Source organism: Alosa alosa, chromosome 1, assembly GCF_017589495.1.
Source record: "Alosa alosa isolate M-15738 ecotype Scorff River chromosome 1, AALO_Geno_1.1, whole genome shotgun sequence".
NCBI classification, from domain to species: Eukaryota; Metazoa; Chordata; class Actinopteri; order Clupeiformes; family Clupeidae; genus Alosa; species Alosa alosa.
Window position 1 is genome coordinate 17,159,358 of NC_063189.1, and position 23,933 is coordinate 17,183,290.

Here is a 23,933-nt window from a genome sequence, read left to right on the forward strand (position 1 = left end):
TCGAAATGTCGAGTTTAAAGTCGACATGTCAAGTTTAATCTCGCCATGGCAAAAATATTTGTTGTCTTCATGTGTGGCCCTAATACTCCGTCGTAGACTTGAATGGGATTTCCCAACGTTCTACAGTAAATTATTTTAATTTATTACACGGCTCTTCATAATGCTGCTTGAATGGGCCTTCCCAACGTTCGGTGGTCTGCAGAGATCGGACTCCTTCTGTGTCACTCTTTGGACATTGATCGGTGCTTAGAGATGAGTGTTAGATGGGAGTCATATCTAAGATGGAGTCGTGTTTAGCACAACAGTTACGCTTGGGTCCCAGCTGATGTTGCAAAGTACTGACACAAGCTTGTTATCCTTTTCTTCCCGTTCCAGAGTTTATTGCAGAGAAACACAGATGTTTCAATGCTGTGAGAAGAGTGTTTTACAGTTCCGGTGGGAATGTGTATCAGTCTCTATAGACAGTCCAATTCCTCTAGTGTCTTGATGGAAGAGAAAACACAGTGGACTTCGCCCTGGAGAAACATTCTCCGGTGAATTGAAACGCCAATTACGTGAAAGAAGAGTGAAAGAAAAGGAAGAAAAAAAAAAAGTGGAACGCTTGACGAGACCTTCACACATTCGTCGACCCCAATCAAGAGCTGGTCGTTCCAGCGGCATGCCCGACAAAAGCAGCATGGTTGCCACGGAGACGCTTCTCCCAAAAGGACATTCTGAGACACTCTCAATCGCAGTCCTCACCGACACCAACCCAGTCTCACGTCTGAACGTGTCACTGTCACTATAATTAATCTATTGGGACGTGTTGTGTAACACGTTTCCTTGTTAAAAAACGTGTTGAGCAGGACGTAATTATCGTGTTACTATAACGTTGTAGTGAATGTGACCGGCATAATTCACCTTTGTTATTAAGTGTGGTTCTACACACCGTTCATATTAAACACAGCACTTTGTTCTGTCTGTAGTTACTTCATCTAAGTATAACTGTTCAGGGATCATGGTCCCTTTGAATGTTATGAATGTGTGATGACGTGTAGCCCCATGCCTGTTTTGTTGCTGGACAGCGCCATTTTAGTTTTCAGTGTTTTTCCTATCAAAATAAACGACACACGCATTTGTGTGCTCAACGTGAGAAATTGTCTCTTGCGATTTACTGCAATTTCCACACTGGTGACCCCTACGTTAGTCTGCTGGACGTATCCAGAGACACGACACGACCATGACCGCTGAACGCTATTACCCTCAAACTCCCAATTCTGGGAATCGTCGGCGGCCGGCATGGTTTGCCCAGACTGAAGCGCAGTTCAGCGTTGCGTGAGATCACCACGGATACAACAAAGTACTACTACGTTATGTGTCGGCTCGGAAATTCAACAGCATCCAGAGTAGTGAGTCTTCTTAAAACCCTCTGGCAACTGAGAAGTATATATAGCACTCAAAGCCCACCTGTTGAAAACTTTTGAACTGTCAGATGCTGAGAGAGCCAGCAGGCTTTTCTCCCTTCAAGGACTGGGTGACAGCAAACCATCTGAGCTCATGGACCGTTATGCTGGATCTCTTGGGTGAGCACAGACCCGATTTTCTTTTTATCCAACTTTTTTCTCGTCAGCTGCCTTCCCCAAGTCAGGGCTGCACTAGCCAACACCACAATCACTGACTGTCGGAGGCTGGCTGAAGAGGCTGACAAATTCTTCCTGGCAAGTCAGGGACATTGTGTGGCGCTTTTTCCCACACACATCGCTCCTGTGACGCTGGACGACTCCACACTCATCACTGCAACCACTTCTCGTCGGCAGCAGTCTTCTGGCCCCCAACAGTCTTCAGGCTTGTGTTTTTATCATGCCAAGTTTGGACCCAAGGCTAACAAATGTCATTCGCCGTGCAGTTTCGGCGGGTCGGGAAATGCCAGGGCCGGCGCTCAGTAGTGGCCATGAGCGTCGGCCGCGTAGGCAGGCTGCTTTTCATCCGTGACAGCATCTCCGGACGACGTTTCCTGTGCGACACGGGAGCACAGAGGAGCATCCTGCCTGCATCCCGTTTGGACATGTGGACTGACCGCCACGGCCCCCCTATGGAAGCTGCCAGTGGTAGCCCCATCCGCACGTATGGAACGAGGTACGTTGAATTGTGTTTCGGAGGACAGCGGTTTGGCTGGGACTTTGTTACAGCAAAGGTTGCCGTTCCCCTACTCGGAGCCGATTTTCTGTGTGCACATGGACTGTTGGTAGATATTAAGAACCCCCGTTTGATTGACGCCATCACATTTTGTTCTTATACGTGCGCGCTCAGCGGGACTGACTCCATACGACTGTCTAGCATGCTATCAGCCTCAGATGACTTCCACCATCTACTTGCCGAGTTCCCAGCGCTCACTCAGCCCACTTTCTCTGCATCCGCTGTGAAGCATGGTGTGGAGCATCATCTCGCCACTACTGGTCCACCCGTCTACGCTCGCGCTTGGCGCCTCGACCCGACCAAGCTTGCCGTTGCAAAGGCTGAATTTGCAAACATGGAACGCCTGGGTATAGTCCGTCGATCCGACAGCCCGTGGGCATCACCCCTCCACATTGTCCCCAAACCGGGCGGCGGCTGGCGCTGCCGTGTGGCGACTACCGGCGGCTTAATGAGGCAACAACACCTGACCGATACCCAGTCCCGAACATACAGGATTTTTCAGCTCACCTGGCTGTTTTGCGGGGACCTACCTTTTCTTTTTGTGTACCTGGATGACATCCTCGTAGCGAGCACGTCCAAGTCTCAACACCTGGCGCACCTCCGAACACTTTTTGAGCAACTTAGCCAACACGGGCTAATTGTCAACCCCGCCAAGTGCCAGTTTGGTCTCTCCACCGTTGACTTCCTGGGACACAGAGTCACTAAGGACGGTGCAGTCCCTCTCCCATCAAAGGTGGAGGCAGTAACAAAGTTCCCACGCCCGCTCACTGTCAAATCCCTGCAGGAGTTCCTCGGCATGTTGAATTTTAACCACCGCTTTATGCCTCGAGCTGCTCAGCTTATGCGGCCCTTGCACGAGGCCTTGAAAGGTAAGCCCAAGCACCTTGTGGACTGGTCAGAGAGCAGGGACAAGGCTTTTGCTGCCACTAAGGCAGCCCTGGCGATGCCACCATGCTGGCGAGATCCTTCTTCAACCTCCCCATCGCCATCACCTCGGACTACGCTGTCGGTGCTGTCTACAAGCAGTGGGTGGCGGGGCCTGGCAGCCGCTGGCTTTCTTTAGCCGTCAGCTGCGCCCCTCCAGCGGCGTAAGTACAGCACCTTCGCCGGGGAGCTGCTTGGTCTCTACACTCGCCATCAGACATTTTCGTTCCCTGCTGGAAGGTCGACGACTTCACTGCTTTTGTGGACCACAAACCACTGACTTTTGCCATGGCCAAGGTGGCTGAGCCGTGGTCCGCCTACCAGCAACGCCATCTGTCCTACATTTCAGAGTTCACTACAGACTTGGAACATGCTGGTAAGAACAACTACGTGGCGGACTGCCTGTCACGGGCTGTGGCGGGGGCAGTCCATCTTTGCTTTGATTACCACCGCATGTCAGCAGATCAGACCACAGACCGGGGTAACTTCCTGAGGACCTCAACTACAGGGCTGCAGATCGAGGGCGTGGTTTTGGAGATGCTGGCACCACGCTCCTGTGTGGCGTCTCCACAGGCAGTCCTCGCCAATCGTTCCCACAGGGTGGAGACGACAAGTTTTGATGCCATCCATGGTCTCTCCCACCCAGGTTCAAAGCGTCACAGAGACTGGTTGCAGCAAAGTTTGTCTGGCACGGCCTCAAGAAGGGCGTTAGGGACTGGACCTAACACCTGTGTTGAGTGCCAATGGGCCAAAGTACACCGCCACACTAAAGCCCTCCCGCCAGAGTTGTCCCTCGGTTCCAGAGAGACGTTTTGACCATGTGAATGTAGATCTGGTCGCCCCTCTGCCATCTTCTCATGGTTTCACATACCTGTTAACCATGGTTGACAGGACCACCCGCTGGCCTGAGGCTGAGCCACTGGCGTCTGTGGCGACTGTTGAGATGACATGGGCATTTGCCGGAACCTGGGCTGCTCGTTTTGGCACCCCGCCGGATATATCCTCTGAGGCGCATCAGTTCACGCCTGAACTGTCGCGACTCTCCATTGACCGCCTCAAACGGCTCACTTGATGAAGCCAGGCCCGTTGACCCTGGCCCAGCCTCCCTGGCACTTGGGACGACCTCCAGCTCTGCCCCCACCCCTACTCCCCTCTCTCCTGCCTCCCACACGCCATGCCCCACACCCGTGTCATGGCGGGACACCTGCCGCAGTTGGTCTCATCGACCTCGGTACAGCACAGCCCGTTGTGGGACGGTTAATAAGCCCTCCCTCCCGTTGACTGTTGATTTTTACTTCTGATATGGTGAGAATTCTGGGGACGTGTGTAGTGAATGTGACCGCATAATTCACCTTTGTTATTAAGTATGGTTCTACACACCGTTCATATTAAACACAGCACTTTGTTCTGTCTGTAGTTACTTCATCTAAGTATAACTGTTCAGGGATCATGGTCCCTTTGAATGTTATGAATGTGTGATGATGGGTAGCCCCATGCCTGTTTTGTTGCTGGACAGCCATTTTAGTTTTCAGTGTTTTTCCTATCAAAATAAACGACACACGCATTTGTGTGCTCAACGTGAGAAATTGTCTCTTGCGATTTACTGTAATTTCCACACTGGTGACCCCCTAAACGTTAGTCTGCTGGACGATCCAGAGACACGACACGCACCATGACCGCTTAACGCTATTACCCTCAAACTCCCTCAATTCTGGGAATCGTCAAGGCCGCATGGTTTGCCCAGACTGAAGCGCAGTTCAAGGCGGCGGAGATCACCACGGATACAACAAAGTACTACTACGCTGTGTCGGCTCGGAAATTCAACAGCATCCAGAGTAGTGAGTCTTCTTAAAACCCTCTGGCAACTGAGAAGTATATAGCACTCAAAGCCCACCTGTTGAAAAACTTTTGAACTGTCAGATGCTGAGAGAGCCAGCAGGCTTTTTTCTCCCTTCAAGGACTGGGTGACAGCAAACCATCTGGAGCTCATGGACCAGATGCTGGATCTCTTGGGTGAGCACAGACCGGTTTTTTTATCCAACTTTTTTAAGGCCAGCTGCCTTCCCAAGTCAGGGCTGCACTAGCCAACACCACAATCACTGACTGTCGGAGGCTGGCTGAAGAGGCTGACAAATTCTTCCTGGCAAGTCAGGGACATTGTGTGGCGCTTTTTCCCACACACATCGCCTCCTGTGACGCTGGACGACTCCACACTCATCACTGCAACCACTTCGGCCGGCAGCAGTCTTCTGGCCCCAACAGTCTTCAGGCTTGTGTTTTTATCATGCCAAGTTTGGACCCAAGGCTAACAAATGTCATTCGCCGTGCAGTTTCGGGCGGTCGGAATGCCAGGGCCGGGCGCCAGTAGTGGCTATGAGCGCCGGCCCAGAGGCAGGCTGCTTTTCATCCGTGACAGCATCTCCGACGACGCTTCTGTGCGACACGGGAGCACAGAGGAGCATCCTGCCTGCATCCCGTTTGGACATGTGGACTGACCGCCACGGCCCCTATGGAAGCTGCCAGTGGTAGCCCCATCCGCGACGCATGGAACGAGGTAACGCTGAATTGTGTTTCGGAGGACAGCGGTTTGGCTGGGACTTTGTTACAGCAAAGGTTGCCGCTCCCCTACCGGAGCCGATTTTCTGTGTGCACATGGACTGTTGGTAGATATTAAGAACCCCGCTTTGATTGACGCCATCACATTTTGTTCTTATACGTCGCGCCAGCTGGACTGACTCCATATGACTGTCTAGCATGCTATCAGCCTCAGATGACTTCCACCATCTACTTGCCGAAGTTCCCAGCGCCACTCAGCCCACTTTCTCTGCATCCGCTGTGAAGCATGGTGTGGAGCATCATCTCGCCACTACTGGTCCACCCGCCTACGCCAAGGCTTTTACGCCGACCCGACCAAGCTTGCGTTGCAAAGGCTGAATTTGCAAACATGGAACGCCTGGGTATAGTCCGCCGATCCGACAGCCCGTGGGCATCACCCCTCCACATTGTCCCCAAAACCGGCGGCGGTTGGCGCCAAGCCGTGGCGACCACCGGGCGGCTTAATGAGGCAACAACACCTGACCGATACCCAGTCCCAACATACAGGATTTTTCAGCTCACCTGGCTGTTTTATGGGACCTACCTTTTTTTTTTGTGTACCTGGATGACATCCTCGTGAAGCGAAAGCACGCCCAAGTCTCAACACCTGGCGACCTCCTAACACTTTTTTTGAGCAACTTAGCCAACACGGGCTAATTGTCAACCCCGCCAAGTGCCAGTTTGGTCTCTCCACCGTTGACTTCCTGGGACACAGAGTCACTAAGGACGGTGCAGTCCCTCTCCCATCAAAGGTGGAGGCAGTAACAAAGTTCCCACGCCTGCTCACTGTCAATCCCCTGCAGGAGTTCCTCGGCATGTTGAATTTTAACCACCGCTTTATGCCTCGAGCTGCTCAGCTTATGCGCCCCTTGCACTAGGCCTTGAAAGGTAAGCCCAAGCACCTTGTGGACTGGTCAGAGAGCAGGGACAAGGCTTTTGCTGCCACTAAGGCAGCCCTGGCGACGCCACCATGCTGGCGATCCTTCTTCAACAGCCTCCATCGCCATCACCTCGGACCACGCTTGTCGGTGCTGTCTACAAGCAGTGGGTAGGCGGGCCTGGCAGCCGCTGGTTTCTTTAGCCGTCAGGCCCCGTCCCTTAGCGTAAGTACAGCACTTCGGGACCGGAGCTGCTTGGTCTCTACCTCGGCCATCAGACATTTTCGTCCCCTGCTGGAAGGTCGACACTTCACTGCTTTTGTGGACCACAAGCCACTGACTTTTGCCATGGCCAAGGTGGCTGAGCCGTGGTCCGCCGGCCAGCAACGCCATCTGTCCTACATTTCAGAGTTCACTACAGACTTGGAACATGTTGCTGGTAAGAACAACTAACGTGGCGGACTGCCTGTCACGGGCTGTGGCGGGGCAGTCCATCTTTGCTTTGATTACCACCGCGATGTCAGCAGATCAGACCACAGACCCGGGCGGTAACTCCTGAGGACCTCAACTACAGGGCTGCAGATCGAGGGACGGTTTTTGGAGATGCTGGCACCACGCCCTGTGTGACGCCTCCACAGGCAGTCCTCCGCCAATCGTTCCCACAGGGTGGAGACGACAAGTTTTTGATGCCATCCATGGTCTCTCCCACCCAGGTTCGAAAGCGTCACAGAGACTGGTTGCAGCAAAGTTTGTCTGGCACGGCCTCAAGAAGGACGTTAGGGACTGGACTAACACCTGTGTTGAGTGCCAATGGGCCAAAGTACACCGTCACACTAAAGCCCCGCTAGAGTTGTTCCCGGTTCCAGAGAGACGTTTTGACCATGTGAATGTAGATCTGGTCGGCCCTCTGCCATCTTCTCATGGTTTCACATACCTGTTAACCATGGTTGACAGGACCACCCGCTGGCCTGAGGCTGAGCCACTGACGTCTGTGGCGACTGTTGAGATGACATGGGCATTTATCGGAACCTGGGCTGCTCGTTTCGGCACCCCTTCGGATATATCCTCTGACCGAGGCGCGCAGTTCACGTCTGAACTGTGCGACTCTCCATTGACCGCCTCAAACCGGCTCACTTGGATGAAGCCAGGCCCGTTGACCTGGCCCAGCCTCCACGACGCGGACGGCCTCCAGCTCTGCCCCCACCCCCTACTCCCCTCTCTCCCAAGCCTCCCACACGCCATGCCCCACACCCGTGTCATGACGGGACACCTGCCGCAGTTGGGTCTCATCGACTCGGTACAGCACAGCCGTTGTGGACGGTTACGCCCCACCTCCCCCCGCTGACTGTTGATTTTACTTCTGATATGGTGAATTCTGGGGGGACGTGTGTAGTGAATGTGACCGGCATAATTCACCTTTGTTATTAAGTATGGTTCTACACACCGTTCATATTAAACACAGCACTTTGTTCTGTCTACTTCATGTAAGTATAACTGTTCAGGGATCGTGGTCCCTTTAAATGTTATGAATGTGTGATGATGTGTAGCCCCATGCCTGTTTTGTTGCTGGACAGCGCCATTTTAGTTTTCAGTGTTTTTCCTATCAAAATAAATGACACACGCATTTGTGTGCTCAACGTGAGAAATTGTCTCTTGCGATTTACTGCAATTTCCACAACGTTGTATTTTGCTTTCAACGAGCCAACAAAACCACGTCATCTGTCAAAAAAGCCTGACCTCACAAAATGGCGAGAATGTTAGGCTATTTGATGCTTTTGACGTGCAGTTTCACACTCTTAAGCCTGCTTTGAGTTGTGGGTTAGAAGGAGCCACCTTCTAGCTAGCAGTTTTAGAAGGCTGAACCCCAGAATCCAGAAACAACATTCAGATAGCAAGCATAGTCGGCCCGATTCTGGCTGAGTGCTGGCAGTGTCGGCTGAGGTCCGAAGTCGGCTGAAGCACAGTAAACACAGTCGGCCCGATCCTGGCTGAGTGCTGCCACTGTCGGCGGAGTTTCAGGTCGGCTGAGGCACTGTCCCTTGAATGGGCCGACACTGACACGCAGTAGTTGGGCTGATTACTGAGTGTCTTATTTGGCCCGATTGGGGTTTGATGGGCTACTGCCAGTTTTGAATCAATCTCGCAGACGGATTTCAAACAGTGTGTGGCCCGATACTTCAGGAACGAACACTGATCAGTATCGCGGCTGTTGGCGGCAAAATGAAACATTTAGCGACAGCCGGACGCTAAACGCATACATGGCCCAATTCTGTGAAGTGACTGTCGGCCCATTACATGTGGAAGAGCCACGAGCAGAGCAACTGTTCAGTTTGAAACCAGCAGGACGGCGCGAAACTGTCTCGTTTTGGACACTGCCTGTGGTAAGTAACATGCAACTTTACCTGTTATTGCATGTAAATCATTATGAATGTACGTAGGCTTATTATTGCAGACAAAGTTTAACAAGTAGCATAACAAGAATGGGTGTTTCAATCTAACCCCTTGACGATGACGAAGCTTAGCGGTAACATAACGTTATGATTTCTTAGCCTACTTTGTTGGCCTAATTAGCTGCTACCTTTAACGTCAGTGTTGGTGGTCAAAAACGTTCAGTGCTGTAACGTTAGCTATACTTGCATAATTATGTGGTTTTCAAAGAAAAGTGTGATCTAATCATTTTAGAAATAGCTTAACAGTTAACCAGTATTGCATGACTTAGAATATAGCGATTGGTAATTGAGCATTTCATCGTTATCTATCCAACTTCAGGCACTAGGCAGGCAGGACTGAGACTGTATGCCTTAAGAGAGTGTGTGTGTGAGAGAGAGAGAGAGAGATGGTAGCAGGGTGGGTCCTGTCCTGGTCATGTAAAGCTCATCAAAATCTGTATTTTAAGGTCGTTCTGTATTTTGTACTGAGGGGTTGTTTTATGATCATGTAATCATTTTGAGCACATATACTTCCATTAACCTAACGTTACTGTGACTTTTTTTAAATGTACACCTCAGAATCCAGGCCACACTGACCAGAGACCTGCCTGCACTCCTTTGGATGAAGAAGGCTACCCGTGTATACATGTGTGAACCATTTCTTGTGTTGGAAAAACAGGAGACCTGAAGAGCTCTTGGTAAGTTGTACATTGATTTAATAGAATAAGTAATACGTTTTTGTTTAGATGAGCCAAATCATAGGAATCAGCTTTCATCTAGGCCTGTGTTTTGTGATGTGTCATTTTTAGATGCTTTTGGTTTGCCTCATCCATTATGTCAGCAAAGAACAGGAGTGGGCAGGAAACATGCGCTGTTGAAAACATGGCCAACCAACTGGAGCGCACCCACAAGGCTCTTGTGAAGGAAGTCCACAAGTGCTTCAGGTCTGTATGTGTTGACAAATATGTCTTGCTCTTGGTGATTGTCATTGGTAATATATCAGCATTTAACAATCACACAATGTCAATGTTGCCCAAAATAACTACCAGGGAGGTGTTACCAAGACAGCTGCAGAATGGCAAGACTGGGCTTTAGTAATATTTTGTCAGACAGTAAAGGATACATAGTTTAATGATTTTTTTCTTTTCTTTTGAAATGACATGCTGTCCATGCATCTCAAATTGAAGGATGGATGGAAAGAACTCTTTGATCAACCCCCAAAGAGAGCTGAGGTGGCTATCTGTAAGTATATTTGAGTGGACAAACAGAACTTCTGACAGATGACATGTTGAAATCTTGCTTTAGACCTCATAATGATCTTATAATATTCTTTTATACCTAAATGCAGTTTGGAGACACCCCCGGCTGGTAGTGCTGCTGAAACTGGTGGAGGCAACAATGAAGCGGCAACAGAAAGAGAAGGCAGGTGGCAAAGGTTGCTGCTATTGAAAAATACTTTGAGAGTGAGTATGTGTGCATGTATGTAGCTGGGTAGGTCATGGTACATGGTACAAAAATACAGAATTTAAAGCACTTAACACTTAACTCACAACCCACAACTACTGACAATGGAATTACTCTTTTAGAGTGAGTGAGTGAGGGAGAGAGATAGAATATTTCTGTAAATGTTTAATGTTAATTTAGAATCATTTATTTCTTTGAATCATTATACAGTTTTAAAATGTTTAATTGTTTGTGTTTTTGTATATGAAAGAAGTCGATTGTTGTAGATAAAAGTAGATTGTATATTTTAACTTGTTTAATTTCTAAAGTGTATATATGTAAAAGCTTGTATAATTTTTAAATGTTTGTTTTATTTGCAAGGTTGTGTTTGTCAAACTTGTTAATAAAAGTAGCTTGTGCTTTTAATTACTAGTTCTGGATTTGTGTTTATTTTCAAGTACTTTTGGTAGTTAATGGGCCACATGTGGCCCGGGGACCCAGCCGACATTCAGCCAACACTCAGTCAGATCAGTTTTATAGTGCGTGGGCCAGTACAGGCCCAGAGGCCCAGCCGACACTCAGCCAACACTCAGTCAGATCAGTTTTATAGTGTGTGGGCCAGTACAGACCTGGGCCAACAGAATGCATGACAGTCATTTCACAGTGTGTGGGCCACACCTGGGCCAACAGAAACAATAAGAGTCATTTCACAGTGTGTGGGCCACACCTGGGCCAACAGTTCCAATAAGAGTCATTTTACAGTGTGTGGGCCAGACCTGGGCCAACAGAAACAATGAGAGTCATTTTGCAGTGTGTGGGCCACATCTGGGCCAGAGGAAATTCTTTGTGTCAGTTATCAGTAATTGGGCCATTGTTGGGCCAGAGGCCCAGCCAGAACTGGGCCAACACTCACAAAACCCTGAGGCAAGGTAGTGGGCCAGAGGTGGGCCGGTCAAATTTTGCTATCTGGATAATTTTTTTTTTTACAGAAAAACAAATAGTTATGCCACTTCGAAAGTTTGTTTAGATCCAGTGATTCTGCCGTCATGGAAACGCTACGTCACACTTCGGGACTCTATTGAGCAAAGATTCTAGAACAGAGCTCTGTTCTAGAATCTTTGCTATTGGCTCTTCACAATGCAAGTAGAATGCTCCATTGACTTGAATGGGATTTCCGAAAGTTCTAGCGGTCATTATTTCTTGGGAAAGGACCTCTGAAAACAAGAATGACCACTGTCAATGGCAACGGAGTTTGTGCTTGGAACTTAGTTCAAAAGTGAAAGCAGACGGTTGATCAGCTGTCTTCTAAAGAATGTTTGATTCAAGTTCAGCGTGTGCTGTTGCGAACTATTTGTTTCTCTGTAAAATCCACGATGAAACCAGAGACGGTTGATAAAGCATTTATGTTGGCTGACTACCGTATGCGACACATAGGGGGAGCCGCAGGCTTGTCCAGTACAGAGCCGTATACGCCTACGGCTCTGGTCCAGTAGGCTGTCTGAATATTATATCAATTTTTTAAGTTAGTTTCAGTATCCTGTCTCCAAGTTTACAGTTATTCAATGTAACCTGTTACTTTCTTAATGTGGTTGGTCACTGTTACTTAACCTAGGCTATTATAAATGCTATGGGCAAAACACTAACAGAGGATGCAGTAAAATATTCAAAACATAGATCTGTTTAATTAACTGTCTCCGAGGTGACTTAGTTTTGATAGGCCTATCCTACAAAACAAATTCCGAGTTTTCCATAAATAAATCAACTACTGACTCACTCAACCCCTAAAGAGGTCATATGTGGAACACCCATGTCCATCCTACAATGAGCATACCTTGCAACGCCTTAATTAAACAGTGCCTCGATATAATAGGCTAAGTAAGCAAAGCCATGTTAAAATGTGATAAATAGACTGTTTGTCGTATGTAGGCCTACCTCGTCCGTTTGATTTGAAGGAGAGTGCATTTCCCACTATCGGATAAGTCGGACTTAGTCCTGGTATGGGCGCGAGCTGTTTCCATTTGCGTTGGTAACTGCTGAGCCACAAATAGGCAAAGCCAGTAAGTATACTTAATATAACAACATACACAATGGACACATGTACCAATTCCCTAGTGTCCACTGGCATTATTGGTAGCTGACTGCAAGATTGGCTTCGGACTGGACCTCTACAGCGCTGCTGTGCATCACTAGATGAGAGAGCTCTAAAACCAGTTCTCACGCCTCCGTGCCCTGCTCCGGGATGCACCTCGCATTCAAATTAGGGGATAGACTCAAATGCTGTCTGTGAAAGGTAAGCAAACCACTGAAGAATGTCACACCTCATAGATTATTGGTAGATTATTGATCCATATTTTAATGTTTGAAAACCGCTTTCTTAGCAATGTCTTCATATCATCATCTTCTATTCACAGGCAGAGCTTCTGTGTCTAAGAGGTCCAACTCTGAGCCTGTGGTGAACATTTCATGCAGTGCTGGGAAAGTGGAGCTGACCACAGGCCCTCAGGTCTCCTCTCATCATGCCGACTCTGGTCCACGTGAGGAGAAGTTGATCAGTAGCTCCCATAAATGATGTAAGGATGAATTCCTCTCCCCAGTTTGTCCTGAAAAGTAGAAGGGGCTTCCCTTCTCTGTGGCCCAGGCTCAAATGTGGGCAAACTGGAGGAAGATGTGAAGAAACTGGACCAAATGCTTTAAGCTCTTCTCATCTAAGGTCATTGGTTAGCTTAGTGACTGCTGACAGATGCTAACATGTAAGTATTAAAGGGACAGGTCTTCCAAGATAAAGGGGGGGGTGCTAAGTATTGAACGCATCAACATGCTTTTCAGTAAGTATACTGTACTTCCAGTGAGGCTATTTGCATGACATTTTCAACAGACATTGGTATTAACTCAGGTAATTCACACTTATAAAAGAAGTCCATAAATAAAGTTACGTGCAATAAAGTGGAATGACACAGGAAAAAAGTATTGAATTTGCTTACTGAAATGTCTTAAATACTTTGTGGAAAAGCCTTTGTTTGCAACTTTAAATGAGCTTTGACGTGTTTTTCTTCAGTAATGGAGTCGTGCAAGATGAGCGTGCATAGAGGCCATGGCGGTGGAGTGCATTACCTATGATTTTCTTTGTAACAATTGTACCTGCTTCCTCCAAGTCTTTCTGGAGCTTTCTCCAAGTGGTCCTTGGTTTTTGGCCATTCTTTACAGATTCTTTGAAGACCAACTCTTAAAGCCCATCTTTTTACTCTCACGTCTGCAGCTCTCTCCAAGGCCTTCTGCCTTAAGTAGAGATTTAGTTCAGGACATGGACAGAACCTCCCATGCAGGCTAGAGCAGTTTTAGTCCACCAGCCCGAAAAGACAAGCACTATATGATAGAAAAAAAAAGAAAAACAAAGGTTCCGTGTCATCCTTGTGGAGCTACGTGTGTCGGTAATCTATGACACAAAATCACTGAAATAAAATTAAAAAATCCGGAAGAGAAAAAAATCAGACTAAACCTATATGACCGTGCTTCGCTGCGCAGCAGTCATAATATTGGATTACATTTGCTCGTCAAGTGTCACTGTTTCCATTGAAATAACAGGATTTTTATAAGCCTTCTTATTAGTCGACAGACTCCACATCTTCTCCATTAGGTAGCAGTATGCTTTGGACCTACATCTCATTACAGGACACCTATTACAGGGCACCAATCGAAACTTTTCTCATCTGTTGATAATCGTTGGTGGAACACGCAACCAGTTCCTACCAGTGCTGGGGCATCCCCTTCCATCTTCAGAAACATCCTAAAGACCCAGCCCTTCTACTTATAGAAAAGTACTTTTAACAGCTGCACACTTACTGTACCACTACCTTCTTCCCTATTCTGAATACCCCTCTTCCACCTCCCTTGACTTCACTTGAACTGCTATTGTTTGCTGCACTAACAATATCCTAGTTGCACTGTAGGGCGTACCTTGATTGTTGGAAGTCGCTTTGGACAAAAGCATCAGCTATATGACCAAATGTAAATGTGTAACTCAAAGGCTACCATGATATACACCTTTGGAAGAAGTGCCAAAACATGTAATCCATATCCTGATATTACTATATACTGCAGTGGTCAAATCTGTCAAATCAGAAAATGTTGTTTTAAATATGATCAGTCAACCACTGCAGAAAATGTAGTTTTGAATATGACCAGTCAACCATTGGACACAAATACAGTCACACCCAATGATCACATTGGCTAGCGTAGCCCATTCTCAGTATACACATCTGATGTAGCATTTTAGTGTATGTACTGTAGACTATGTCAACATGTGCTCCTCCTCATGACAAAACCCGCCGAAGTGTGTGGATAAATAACCACACTTATCCGATCTTTGTTGTTGAACATAATTCAGGCTTTGACAGCTCTGGTCCTGTGTGGACTGCTCTACCCACCTATGCCACTCCTTAAAGTATATATACTCTTTTGATCCCGTGAGGGAAATTTAAAATGCAGCATCCTGGTTGGTTACATAAGCTGGCTCTTTATACCAACACAAAGTAAATAAACTTACGGTAAGTCCACGTTCTGGGATGAAAGGACAATGCCAAGCTTTGTACATCATTAAGATAAAAAATATAGCCCACTTTATGAAAGGCATATAAATGTGGATGATAGCCTACCATATAATCTTTTAAATTATTATTTCTTCCCTTTTTTCACATTGATGGCCGGTCTGAATAGTGTACAGTATATCTCCTAACAGAGGCTATCTATTGGAAGTGTTAATAAGTTACCTACTGTATGATGTCACACATAGGCCTACCTCACATTGACCTGTAGGCTAATAAGTGCTCATTTGGCTCTTTTAAAGTAAGTTAGGTAGGTAAGCTGCATATACAGTGGGTATAATAAGTTTACATTTCATTAGTGTGCTAGTCTTAGGTATTATAATTTTATAGAACAGTATTTTCACTAGGATTATAGGGTAAATTATTGCAAAACCAGGTAAGCAACCTTCCAGGAATTGTGCAACCTAAAGTCAGATCTTTTGTGTCTTAGCTTTGGAAAGAATGAAGACAAAATATGTTCAAATATTTAAGCTAACATTTTATAGATTTACTTATATCAACATACAAACATGTCTATCTTCAAGTTTTTACAAAGTAAGGATGAAACAACTAAAAACTGTTATTACATTTATCCACACGATGGCACTGTGCACCACATACACCCAAAGCAGTAGCAGAAATGGAGAATATTTTTGAAGTAAAATGTAAAATCACAATAATTATTTACATCTCAGGTAATTACTGCCAACCTCTTGATTCAGGGCTGAGAATTGGGAAGTTTGCTTCCACAAAAAGACAAATAAAATACATAGCAAGTGCAAGAATATTAATAAAGTGCAGAAATTGCTTGAATGCTGGCATAAAAAGAAACACAAGCAATTTTCTTTGTTATGTGTATTACAGTTACCAAGTTCACACATAGCTCATACCTTGACAGAATACCAAAATATGCAAGTAAGAGATGACAATAGTACAGCATAAAGACAGACACATTCAAGTAATGACTGGATTAAATAGATGTCAAATGTACCTGTTTTAGTTCATTATTATCAGCCTCAGAGTGTTACTTCCCTAGACTGATTTTTAAAGCAGAATATGGCAATTGTCCCACATACAAAACGCTGCACAGAAAGCAGCTATGAAGTTAGAAAAAGGTTCTACACAGAATCCGTCAAAAAAAAGTGATGTAATCTAAAGATCTCCACCATATATTCAGGCTTGACAGCTTTAATTTCAGTGTAGTATACTTTAACTGGAACCACAATGTCATTAGTTACACCTGTGCCTGCCTATTTAATGTCAAAATGGCCACTTCATTACACTCCCCGTCCATGTACCATCTAGCCCCTACTACTGAGAGTGCACAGCATTATCTATTTGCAATCAAGTTTAGGAGATTAATAAAATGTACCATAACTCAATGCCATTGCTCTCCATTTAAACTATTTTGATGTGCAGTTCATGCATTGCTCTCCATTTAAACTACTTTGATGTGCAGTTCATGCATTGCTGGCAGAGCTCTGGCGCAAGTGGCAGCAGTGTCTGTGCCACATTCGGAACCAGGTGCCCACAGGGAGCTGAGTTTAAATCTGACCTGATCCCACCCTATCCGTTCCCCATCCCACCCTATCTTTCTCTCCTATTCGCTTCCAGTCACTCCCCACTGCCCTACAGTACATGAATAAAGGCCAAACAAAAATAAAACATGCATTGCTGTCCCTTCTGCCAAGAGAATACACATGGCAATTAAGTCACATATATCTGCAGTGCTATCCCTCTCAAATAAATTGTAAAATGAATAACAACGCAAGCCCCCAGAACATAAATCCAACATTAATGATACCTCTGGATCTCACACACACAGCCTCCTCACCAACTGAGATCTAGTTATCCATTACACGCAGGCCCACTCCGAGCACCCCGCTTGCTGTGCTGTGCTGTGACGCGTCAGTGGAGCCACTTGGAGCTGGACGCCCGATTGCTGGAGGCTAGCGCCAGCCGTAGCTTCTGGCGGAAGGCAGGGATACGCTCCCTCTGCTGGGGCCAGTCCAGCACGCAGCGGGGCTTCAGCATGGAGCGGCGCAGCAGCAGGGCCTGCAGCTGGTGGTCACGCACCTCCTGCAGCAGCACCAGCACCACGGAGTCGCGGCTGTCCTCTATCCGCTGGTGCACCGCGTGGTGCGCCTTGAAACTGCACCGGGAGGAGAGGAGAGGCCATTAGATGACACAAAAAAAATCAGAATTCACTACGCTGAAAGGCCCGTTAGGCTACTTTTAGCGCTAAAATGCTATGTGAATGACTCTTAGTCAAAACTGTTGAGTCTTAAAGTAAAGTTTCTCCAAAATTTGCCAGTTAGGAGCTTTGTGAAAACAGACCCAAGTAAAGAACCAACCATAATTTGTAAGTAAGGCTACTGTAGGTCACAAGATTGTCATGGTAAGCATTCAGTAAGAAAGTCACTTAATGTTGCAATAACGGTACATACATCTTATTAATACCATTTAACATTTCACATATTGAAGAGCACAAGGTGATTCTAGTTCAAGCCACTACATAGACGTTTAGCTGACACTGGACAATCTGTAAACCAGCTAACTAGTCTAGATGATCAGCATGCTGTAAAATGATCATCCTACTTCAATTTCCATGTTCTATTTTAATCCAAACATACTTCAGAGCTTCACCTAATTCCCCAAATGTCTGGATTGCAAATTCTATATATGTCAGTTTTATTTGGGGTTTTGCTGTCGTGGTATTGTTCACTTCAACAATGACCGAGAAACTGAAAGATAAACTACTATTTCTATAATATACCATACTTTCTTTGCATCAGATATTCAGTATGTTATTCAATGCTGTTGAATTATTGAATATTATTCAATGTTCCACTTTAACATCACTTCCATGGAGGGCAGGGGTGCTCTGAAATCCATACAGTATAATAACATACTATATACTGTATATGTATAAAAAGATTCTTCACTACAACCTGTAGGCTACATCTCACAAAACAAATGTCAAAGAAAGCCCTGAAGAACTAAAACCTATTATTGGGGAAGTTGCCCAATACAACCTGGTGGTTTTCAACTTCAATAGGTTGTCCTTCCTCATAAAATCTCGTGATTTCTGAAAGGTTATTTTCAGATCTTTTGCTGCAGCACAAGTAGGTTATATTAAGAAATAAAAAAACTAAGAAGGTGCATCAAGTTCAGTGTTGGACTACCAATAAGGTCAAATACTGTGCTGCATCTGGTAAACATGTGTTAAGTCACCAGAGAGTGCACAGGTTGATGCAGAGTCTTTGTGATGTACAGTACAGCTAAACAGAACAAATTTGACCAATCAGAAGGATACTCTATCTGGAATTGTTTGAATATTTAAAAATAACATTAATTCATGCCAGGCTTATCCAGCTACATTTGTTACTTTAAAAACATTAAATAGCTACCCCTTGATGTCACAATTGAACTTACTGTCGAACCCAGGAATCCTTCAGAAGTTCCTCTGTGACAACAAATATTATTTTCCTGGACTTTCTCATGTTGTTCACAATGGCTTCTAGCTGTGAGCAACCTGGTTCAGCATCTCGATCCTCCAGAAAGAATTTAAAATTTTCTTTCTCCAAAGGGAGCAGCTGATAGTCGACCCAACCACTGTCTTGTGCCGCATGGATAATGTAGCCATCATATTCATATCTTCCTTCCTCCACAGCCTCGTCCTTAAAGCCCAAGGTGCGGTTGACCAGGATACTCCAGTAAAACTGGATGCGCCAGCCCTGAAAACGTACCAGGAAGGCAGAGAACAGCAAAGCCAGAACAGCAGTGCTGTTCAGAACATAGAGTGCCTGGAAAGGTGTCATATCCTTGCAGGATTGAATTTCAAAATTCATGATGGAACGGTTGTAGTAAGCAGATGGTGTGTTGCAGATATAGTCTCCCTGGAGGCCCAGGACGCTGGCGTTGGTGGAGTTCAGGTACTCAACAAACCACAGGATGCTCTCACAAGTGCAATCAAAGGGGTTGCGTTCCATGTTCAGATAGCTTAGGTTAGCAAATGCAGGCTGAAAGACCTGTTTAGGCACCGATGTCACCGTGTTCTTCTGCATCTGAAGGACACGTAAAGATATCAGATCATCAAATACAGGCTTGTATAGTTTGTCAAGGATATTCCCACTAAGACTGAGCTCTCTAAGGTTGGTTAAACCCCGAAAGGCATCCACTGGAAGCTCATCCAGGCCATTTGAGTCCATTTGGAGGATGGTAAGGTTATGTAAGGTCTTTAGGAAAAGCACAGGACCACCAGGGTTTGCGTTCTTCCAAAGCCGAGCCAGGTTGTTATGCTGTAGTTTCAGGATCTTCAGATGGATTAGTCCCTCCAGTAATCCTTCATTGATGTTGGCAATATTGTTGTTGCTGAGGTCGAGCGATGTAAGGTTGACCAGGGGCTGGAAAGGTGATGGTTTCAGGTCCAATGTTCCACTGATAGCTTGGCCCAAATAAAGAACTTTCAGTGTGGGCACATTTATAAAAGATTCAGGGGTCAGGCTAATCTGTTGCCTGTTGATAGAAAGATCTATTTTCTCCACCTGTTGAAGACCTTGAAATTCCAATCCTGACAGTCTCTGACTAATGAAGTTCTTTGCAAGCAAGAGAGTGGTAAGATTTCCTAAGCAAGAGAAGGCACCTGGGTTCAGATTTTGGATTGCCATATAGGATAGGTTTAAGGTCTTCAGAGGTGAACCTGCAAGAGCGGCAAATGTCCTGTTAGTGACAGTTTTCATCAGTGATGTGCTCTGGCTCAGATCCAAAAATGTTAAACTGTGCAGACCAGAAAAAGGTAATTCCTTAACGTCTTTCATGGAGTTTTTCCCCATGTACAGGAACTCCAGCTTTCTCAATGGCTCAAACGAACCATTTCCCACATTTCCCTTCACTGCATACCATAAATTCAACCAGCGCAGGTTCTCCAACCCTTGAAACGTCCCATTGTTCAAATTGTTCAGGTTGTTCTGCTCCAATGAAAGAGAGCCCAGATTGCTGAGGCCTAGAAATGACCCATTCTCAATATGAGCTATGCTGTTCATGCCCAGGTCCAACCTGGTGAGGTTCGTAGCGCTGAGCCCGGTGAGAGTGGTGTTACTGAGCGAGGCTTGCTGAGTGCTCCTGAGGGAGAGGTCCCTCAGTGCTGTCACAGAGAGCTCTACACACAGCTTGGAGATGACCAAGGGAGTGAGTTTACTGTTGTCCAGCAAAAGGGCTCTCAGGCTGGAGAGAGGTTTGAAGCAACCCGGTTCAATCTAAAATAGAAAAAAAATACATTTCATTATCATTCAGACAAGAGATTACCACATGTTATTTGGGAGAACTGCTCTAAAACAAGTAACTCAACGTGTTGACAGAATATTTAAGCTCTGATGTTCAACAAACTTTTCTGTTTCCAATTCTGAATGGTTCTGAATGTTTTTCTCTTCTGAATGGTTCATGATCCGTTTATACACCAGGATGTTAAGATTGTAGAAATAGCCAAGGAGAATCTTAAGGAGGTTTTTCATAATAGCCGACTGAATAAAACATTTTGCCAACATAATTACTTAATATTGGATCAGAATTACCTTCTTTCTGAAACAGGCCATAGGTCACACAAACTTTTAACATCCACATAACTGCAGTTAATGACTATATCATCATAAAATCTTGGCTACCAGTGTGAATGTAAAAACTGCAAGTTGTATGATATGCTCTGAGTCACTCAATCTGCAACTAAACGTCACTGTGATATGCTGATCTTGTCCGCTAAACTGCACCAAAGGGCTAAATAAATCATACTTAGGTTTTTATTTTAAAGGCACAACTTTCTCTCTCACCGTTTGTAGATCTGCCATTTTCATAAGCTTGAGGACTTGAAGGGAAGAGTTTTTGAGAAAATAAAAGTCGTCCTTCCCCAATGTCGCAATTTTGTTCCCCGAAAGTGCAAGGGTCACTAGATTCACCATTTGGGGTTGATTTCCCAACTTCACTGATGCCAAGCCATTATTAGACACATCCAACCATGTCAAACTCTGCACAAATCAAAGAAAGAAAGACTGTGTTCACAACACAACAGGTGCAGTACATCATATTTTTTCAACAATACATACACTACCGATCAAAAGTTTGGGGTCACTTAGAAATTTCCATTCCACTCCATTATAGACAGAATACCAGCTGAGATCAGTTGCATTGTTTCAGATTACATTACCGGTATGTGCTTACATAATTGCAAAAGGGTTCAACAATGTTTTCTCAGTTAGCATTTTAAAATGATATCAGATTAGTAGGGGCAGCCGTGGCCTACTGGTAAGCGCTACGGGCTTGTAACCGAAGGGTTGCCGGTTCAATCCTCGACCAGTAGGAAAAATGTGGGCGGGGGAAGTGGTTGAGCACTGCTCTCCCATGCCCACATCCACGGCTGATGTGCCCTTGAGCAAGGCAGCTAACCCCTCACTGCTCCCCGAGCGCCGCTGTAACAGGCAGCTCACTGCTCCGGGTTAGTGTGTGATTCTCCTCACTGTGCGCTGTGTGTGTTTCACTAATTCATGGATTGGGATAAATGCAGAGACCAAATTTCCCTCACGGGATCAATAGAGTATACTTACAGTATTTACTGGAGATTAGAAAACAGAATGTGCCTTTGGAACATTGGATGAATGGTTGCTGATAACGGGCAATGTAGATATTGCTTTAAAGATCATTTCTTTCATTTTAAAGGCCATTTCTTTGTACAACAGTCGAGAACCCTTTTGCAATTAAGCACATAATGTAATCTGAAAACTGCTACCCCCAATTAAAAAAAGAATGCAACTGATCTCAGCCGGTATGTGTGGAATAGTGGAATGGAATATTCTAAGTGACCCCAAACTTTTGACCAGTAGTGTGTTTGATGGTCAAAAAGGTTAAATAATAATAAAAAAAAAATAGCTGCTGGTACAAGGTGCTTTATCTTAAACCTTACATCATTTAGCAGCACAGTGAACTACAGTATCTTGTATGAATCACTGAATAGAAGTTGATTCTGGAACAATAATGGCCCAGTGGGTGGCTATTGGCTAATCAAGGCCAAGTTATGCCCCAGAGGATACACTGTCTACTGGGTCACAAACACTGATTGACCTCACCTGGAGGGCAGCGAAAGGTTCGTCTTTAAGTTTCAACCTGTTGTCAGCGAGGTTAAGCTGAGTCAAATTTGAGCATGAGTGCAAGTCTTTATTCTGCAGTATGTGAACAACGTTGTGTTGGATGCTGAGGTTCTTGAGAGAGGGGAGGCTCGTGCACCAGCTTGCATCCATTTTAGCAATACTGTTGTAGCTCATGTCTAGGTGTCGAAGAGCAGGGAAGAGCAGCAGAGTTGCCGGGTTTAGTGTCCTCAGCTGGTTGTGAGACACATCCAGGCTGGTAATGTTTCTCGGGAGATCGGATGGGATTTCCCTCAATCCCAGATGGCTGCAGTCTGCTGTGCCATTTTGCACCAAGCAGGTCGTCCTTTTAGGTACAAGGCCAAGACAGGGGGCAAAAGATGACATGCACCCCACCAGTAGAACATGGATGAAAGACAGATTCATTGTAACAGGTCTGTGCAAAAAAAGCGAGAAGAAAATTAGCCTAGAAACAGTTTTGCGAACAGTTTGGCAAACAGGGAGTAGCCTACAGTAAGAAATAATATGGCCTACCATTTGACAACTTACTTGGATTTCTGGTTTTCCAGTATGTTTTGAAATAGACTGAGACTTTTTAGTTTATTTTTGTTTCGTCGAAGCTCGTGTACACTGTAAAAAATGAAAAGTTAGGACTGTCCAATTCATCAAACCATGTTACATTACAATTACATGAAATAGTTCAATGAAGCATCCTTATTGTGTTCAAAAAGTCATTCCGTTTTTCTAATTGAATCAAGTAAGGTAGGCCTAGGTGTATACTCATGTTTTTTTCTTACTCATGTTTTTTTCTCAAATGTGTTTGTTAACGTTGAACTGAACTGACAAGTAGTGAACCATTAGCCTAAGGCAAATTAACACATGGGAGGCCGTGGTGTCACCATTTCATTGTGTTCCCATGAGCCTTTACAAGACCACTGAGATATTCATGCAGCTAACAGTTTTGCCAAAAGTTTTCACATGCATTTCTTAAAGAGGGTTATGCTTAGCATGGGCGGACTGGCCATATGGCATACCGGGCATTTTCCCGGTGGGCCGACGCACCTTTTGGGCCGATAGAATAGGCTATATAATTTAATCATTTTGGCCAACGATCGGCCCAAAGGAAGGACAATCAGTGGTCCACTGGTTACATTTCCATATTGACACTCGACTGATCCAATAACAGCTCACGTCAGGCCCCACCCCTCGCATTTTGGCCCAGAGCCAGGATTTTGTGAGCCATCAGAAGTTAATCGACGTTGCACAAAATTGCGGCGGGTGCCGGTGTTATACGGTAACTGGCTTTCATGTTAACTGGCTGGACTGTTTACTTTGCCTCTGGAGTTAACGTAACCGCTCCCTTCTTTTGCAGATGTGTTCAGCTTATGATTTAGCCTCCGATACCTGGTCGCAGATTCGTCTGTTTAACTCAAGTTCAAATAGAAATGTTTGTGATGCTCCACTTTGTTGTTTAATAAAGTTTTACAACACGATGTGTCGGCGTTGGAAGTGTCAGGTTGTCTGTAGTAGGCTAGGCTACGTACTTCCGGTCGATTTCTTTTCCCTACAGTACTCCATCTGGAATAGGTTGATTCACGCTTGTTTACTTCGGCAGTTGGGCAGCCGACCAACCAGTGAACAGAGGGGCCCCTGAGAGCCGCATTACGCACTCCAGGCATGGTGTTTCAATTACTACGTCCCCGCCCCTGAAGCAGATCGCTTGGAATACATCAATGTAGGGAGCAAAAAGGACTTATACTTATGAAATCTTTGAGC

The 23,933-nt window shown here is 45.6% G+C and overlaps 2 protein-coding genes and 1 long non-coding RNA gene across 3 annotated transcripts in view; 1 reads left to right on the forward strand and 2 right to left on the reverse strand.

Moving 5' to 3' along the window:
• LOC125305916 (cytochrome P450 4V2) overlaps nt 1-12,655 on the reverse strand; it is a 28,201-nt gene extending 15,546 nt beyond the window's left edge. Inside the window, exon 1 of the mRNA XM_048260990.1 lies at nt 12,377-12,655. Coding sequence (XP_048116947.1) covers nt 12,377-12,569 — 193 coding nt within the window. The 5' untranslated portion in view covers nt 12,570-12,655. The remainder of the gene's footprint in view (nt 1-12,376) is intronic.
• On the forward strand, nt 8,829-9,902 carry LOC125305930. The gene is made up of 3 exons (XR_007195474.1): nt 8,829-8,953; nt 9,581-9,699; nt 9,811-9,902. It is a non-coding gene; the product is annotated as an uncharacterized LOC125305930 (long non-coding RNA).
• Nucleotides 12,656-15,502: 2,847 nt separating the features above from the next.
• Nucleotides 15,503-23,231, reverse strand: tlr3 (toll-like receptor 3). Its single transcript, XM_048258227.1, has 5 exons — nt 22,707-23,231; nt 22,140-22,593; nt 20,850-21,044; nt 18,460-20,282; nt 15,503-17,176 (listed from the first exon to the last, which is right to left on the reverse strand). The coding sequence occupies exons 2-5, from the start codon at nt 22,581-22,583 to the stop codon at nt 16,933-16,935; spliced, it is 2,706 nt and encodes a 901-aa protein (XP_048114184.1). The 5' UTR covers nt 22,584-22,593; nt 22,707-23,231; the 3' UTR covers nt 15,503-16,932.
• Between the last annotated feature and the right edge of the window lie 702 nt (nt 23,232-23,933).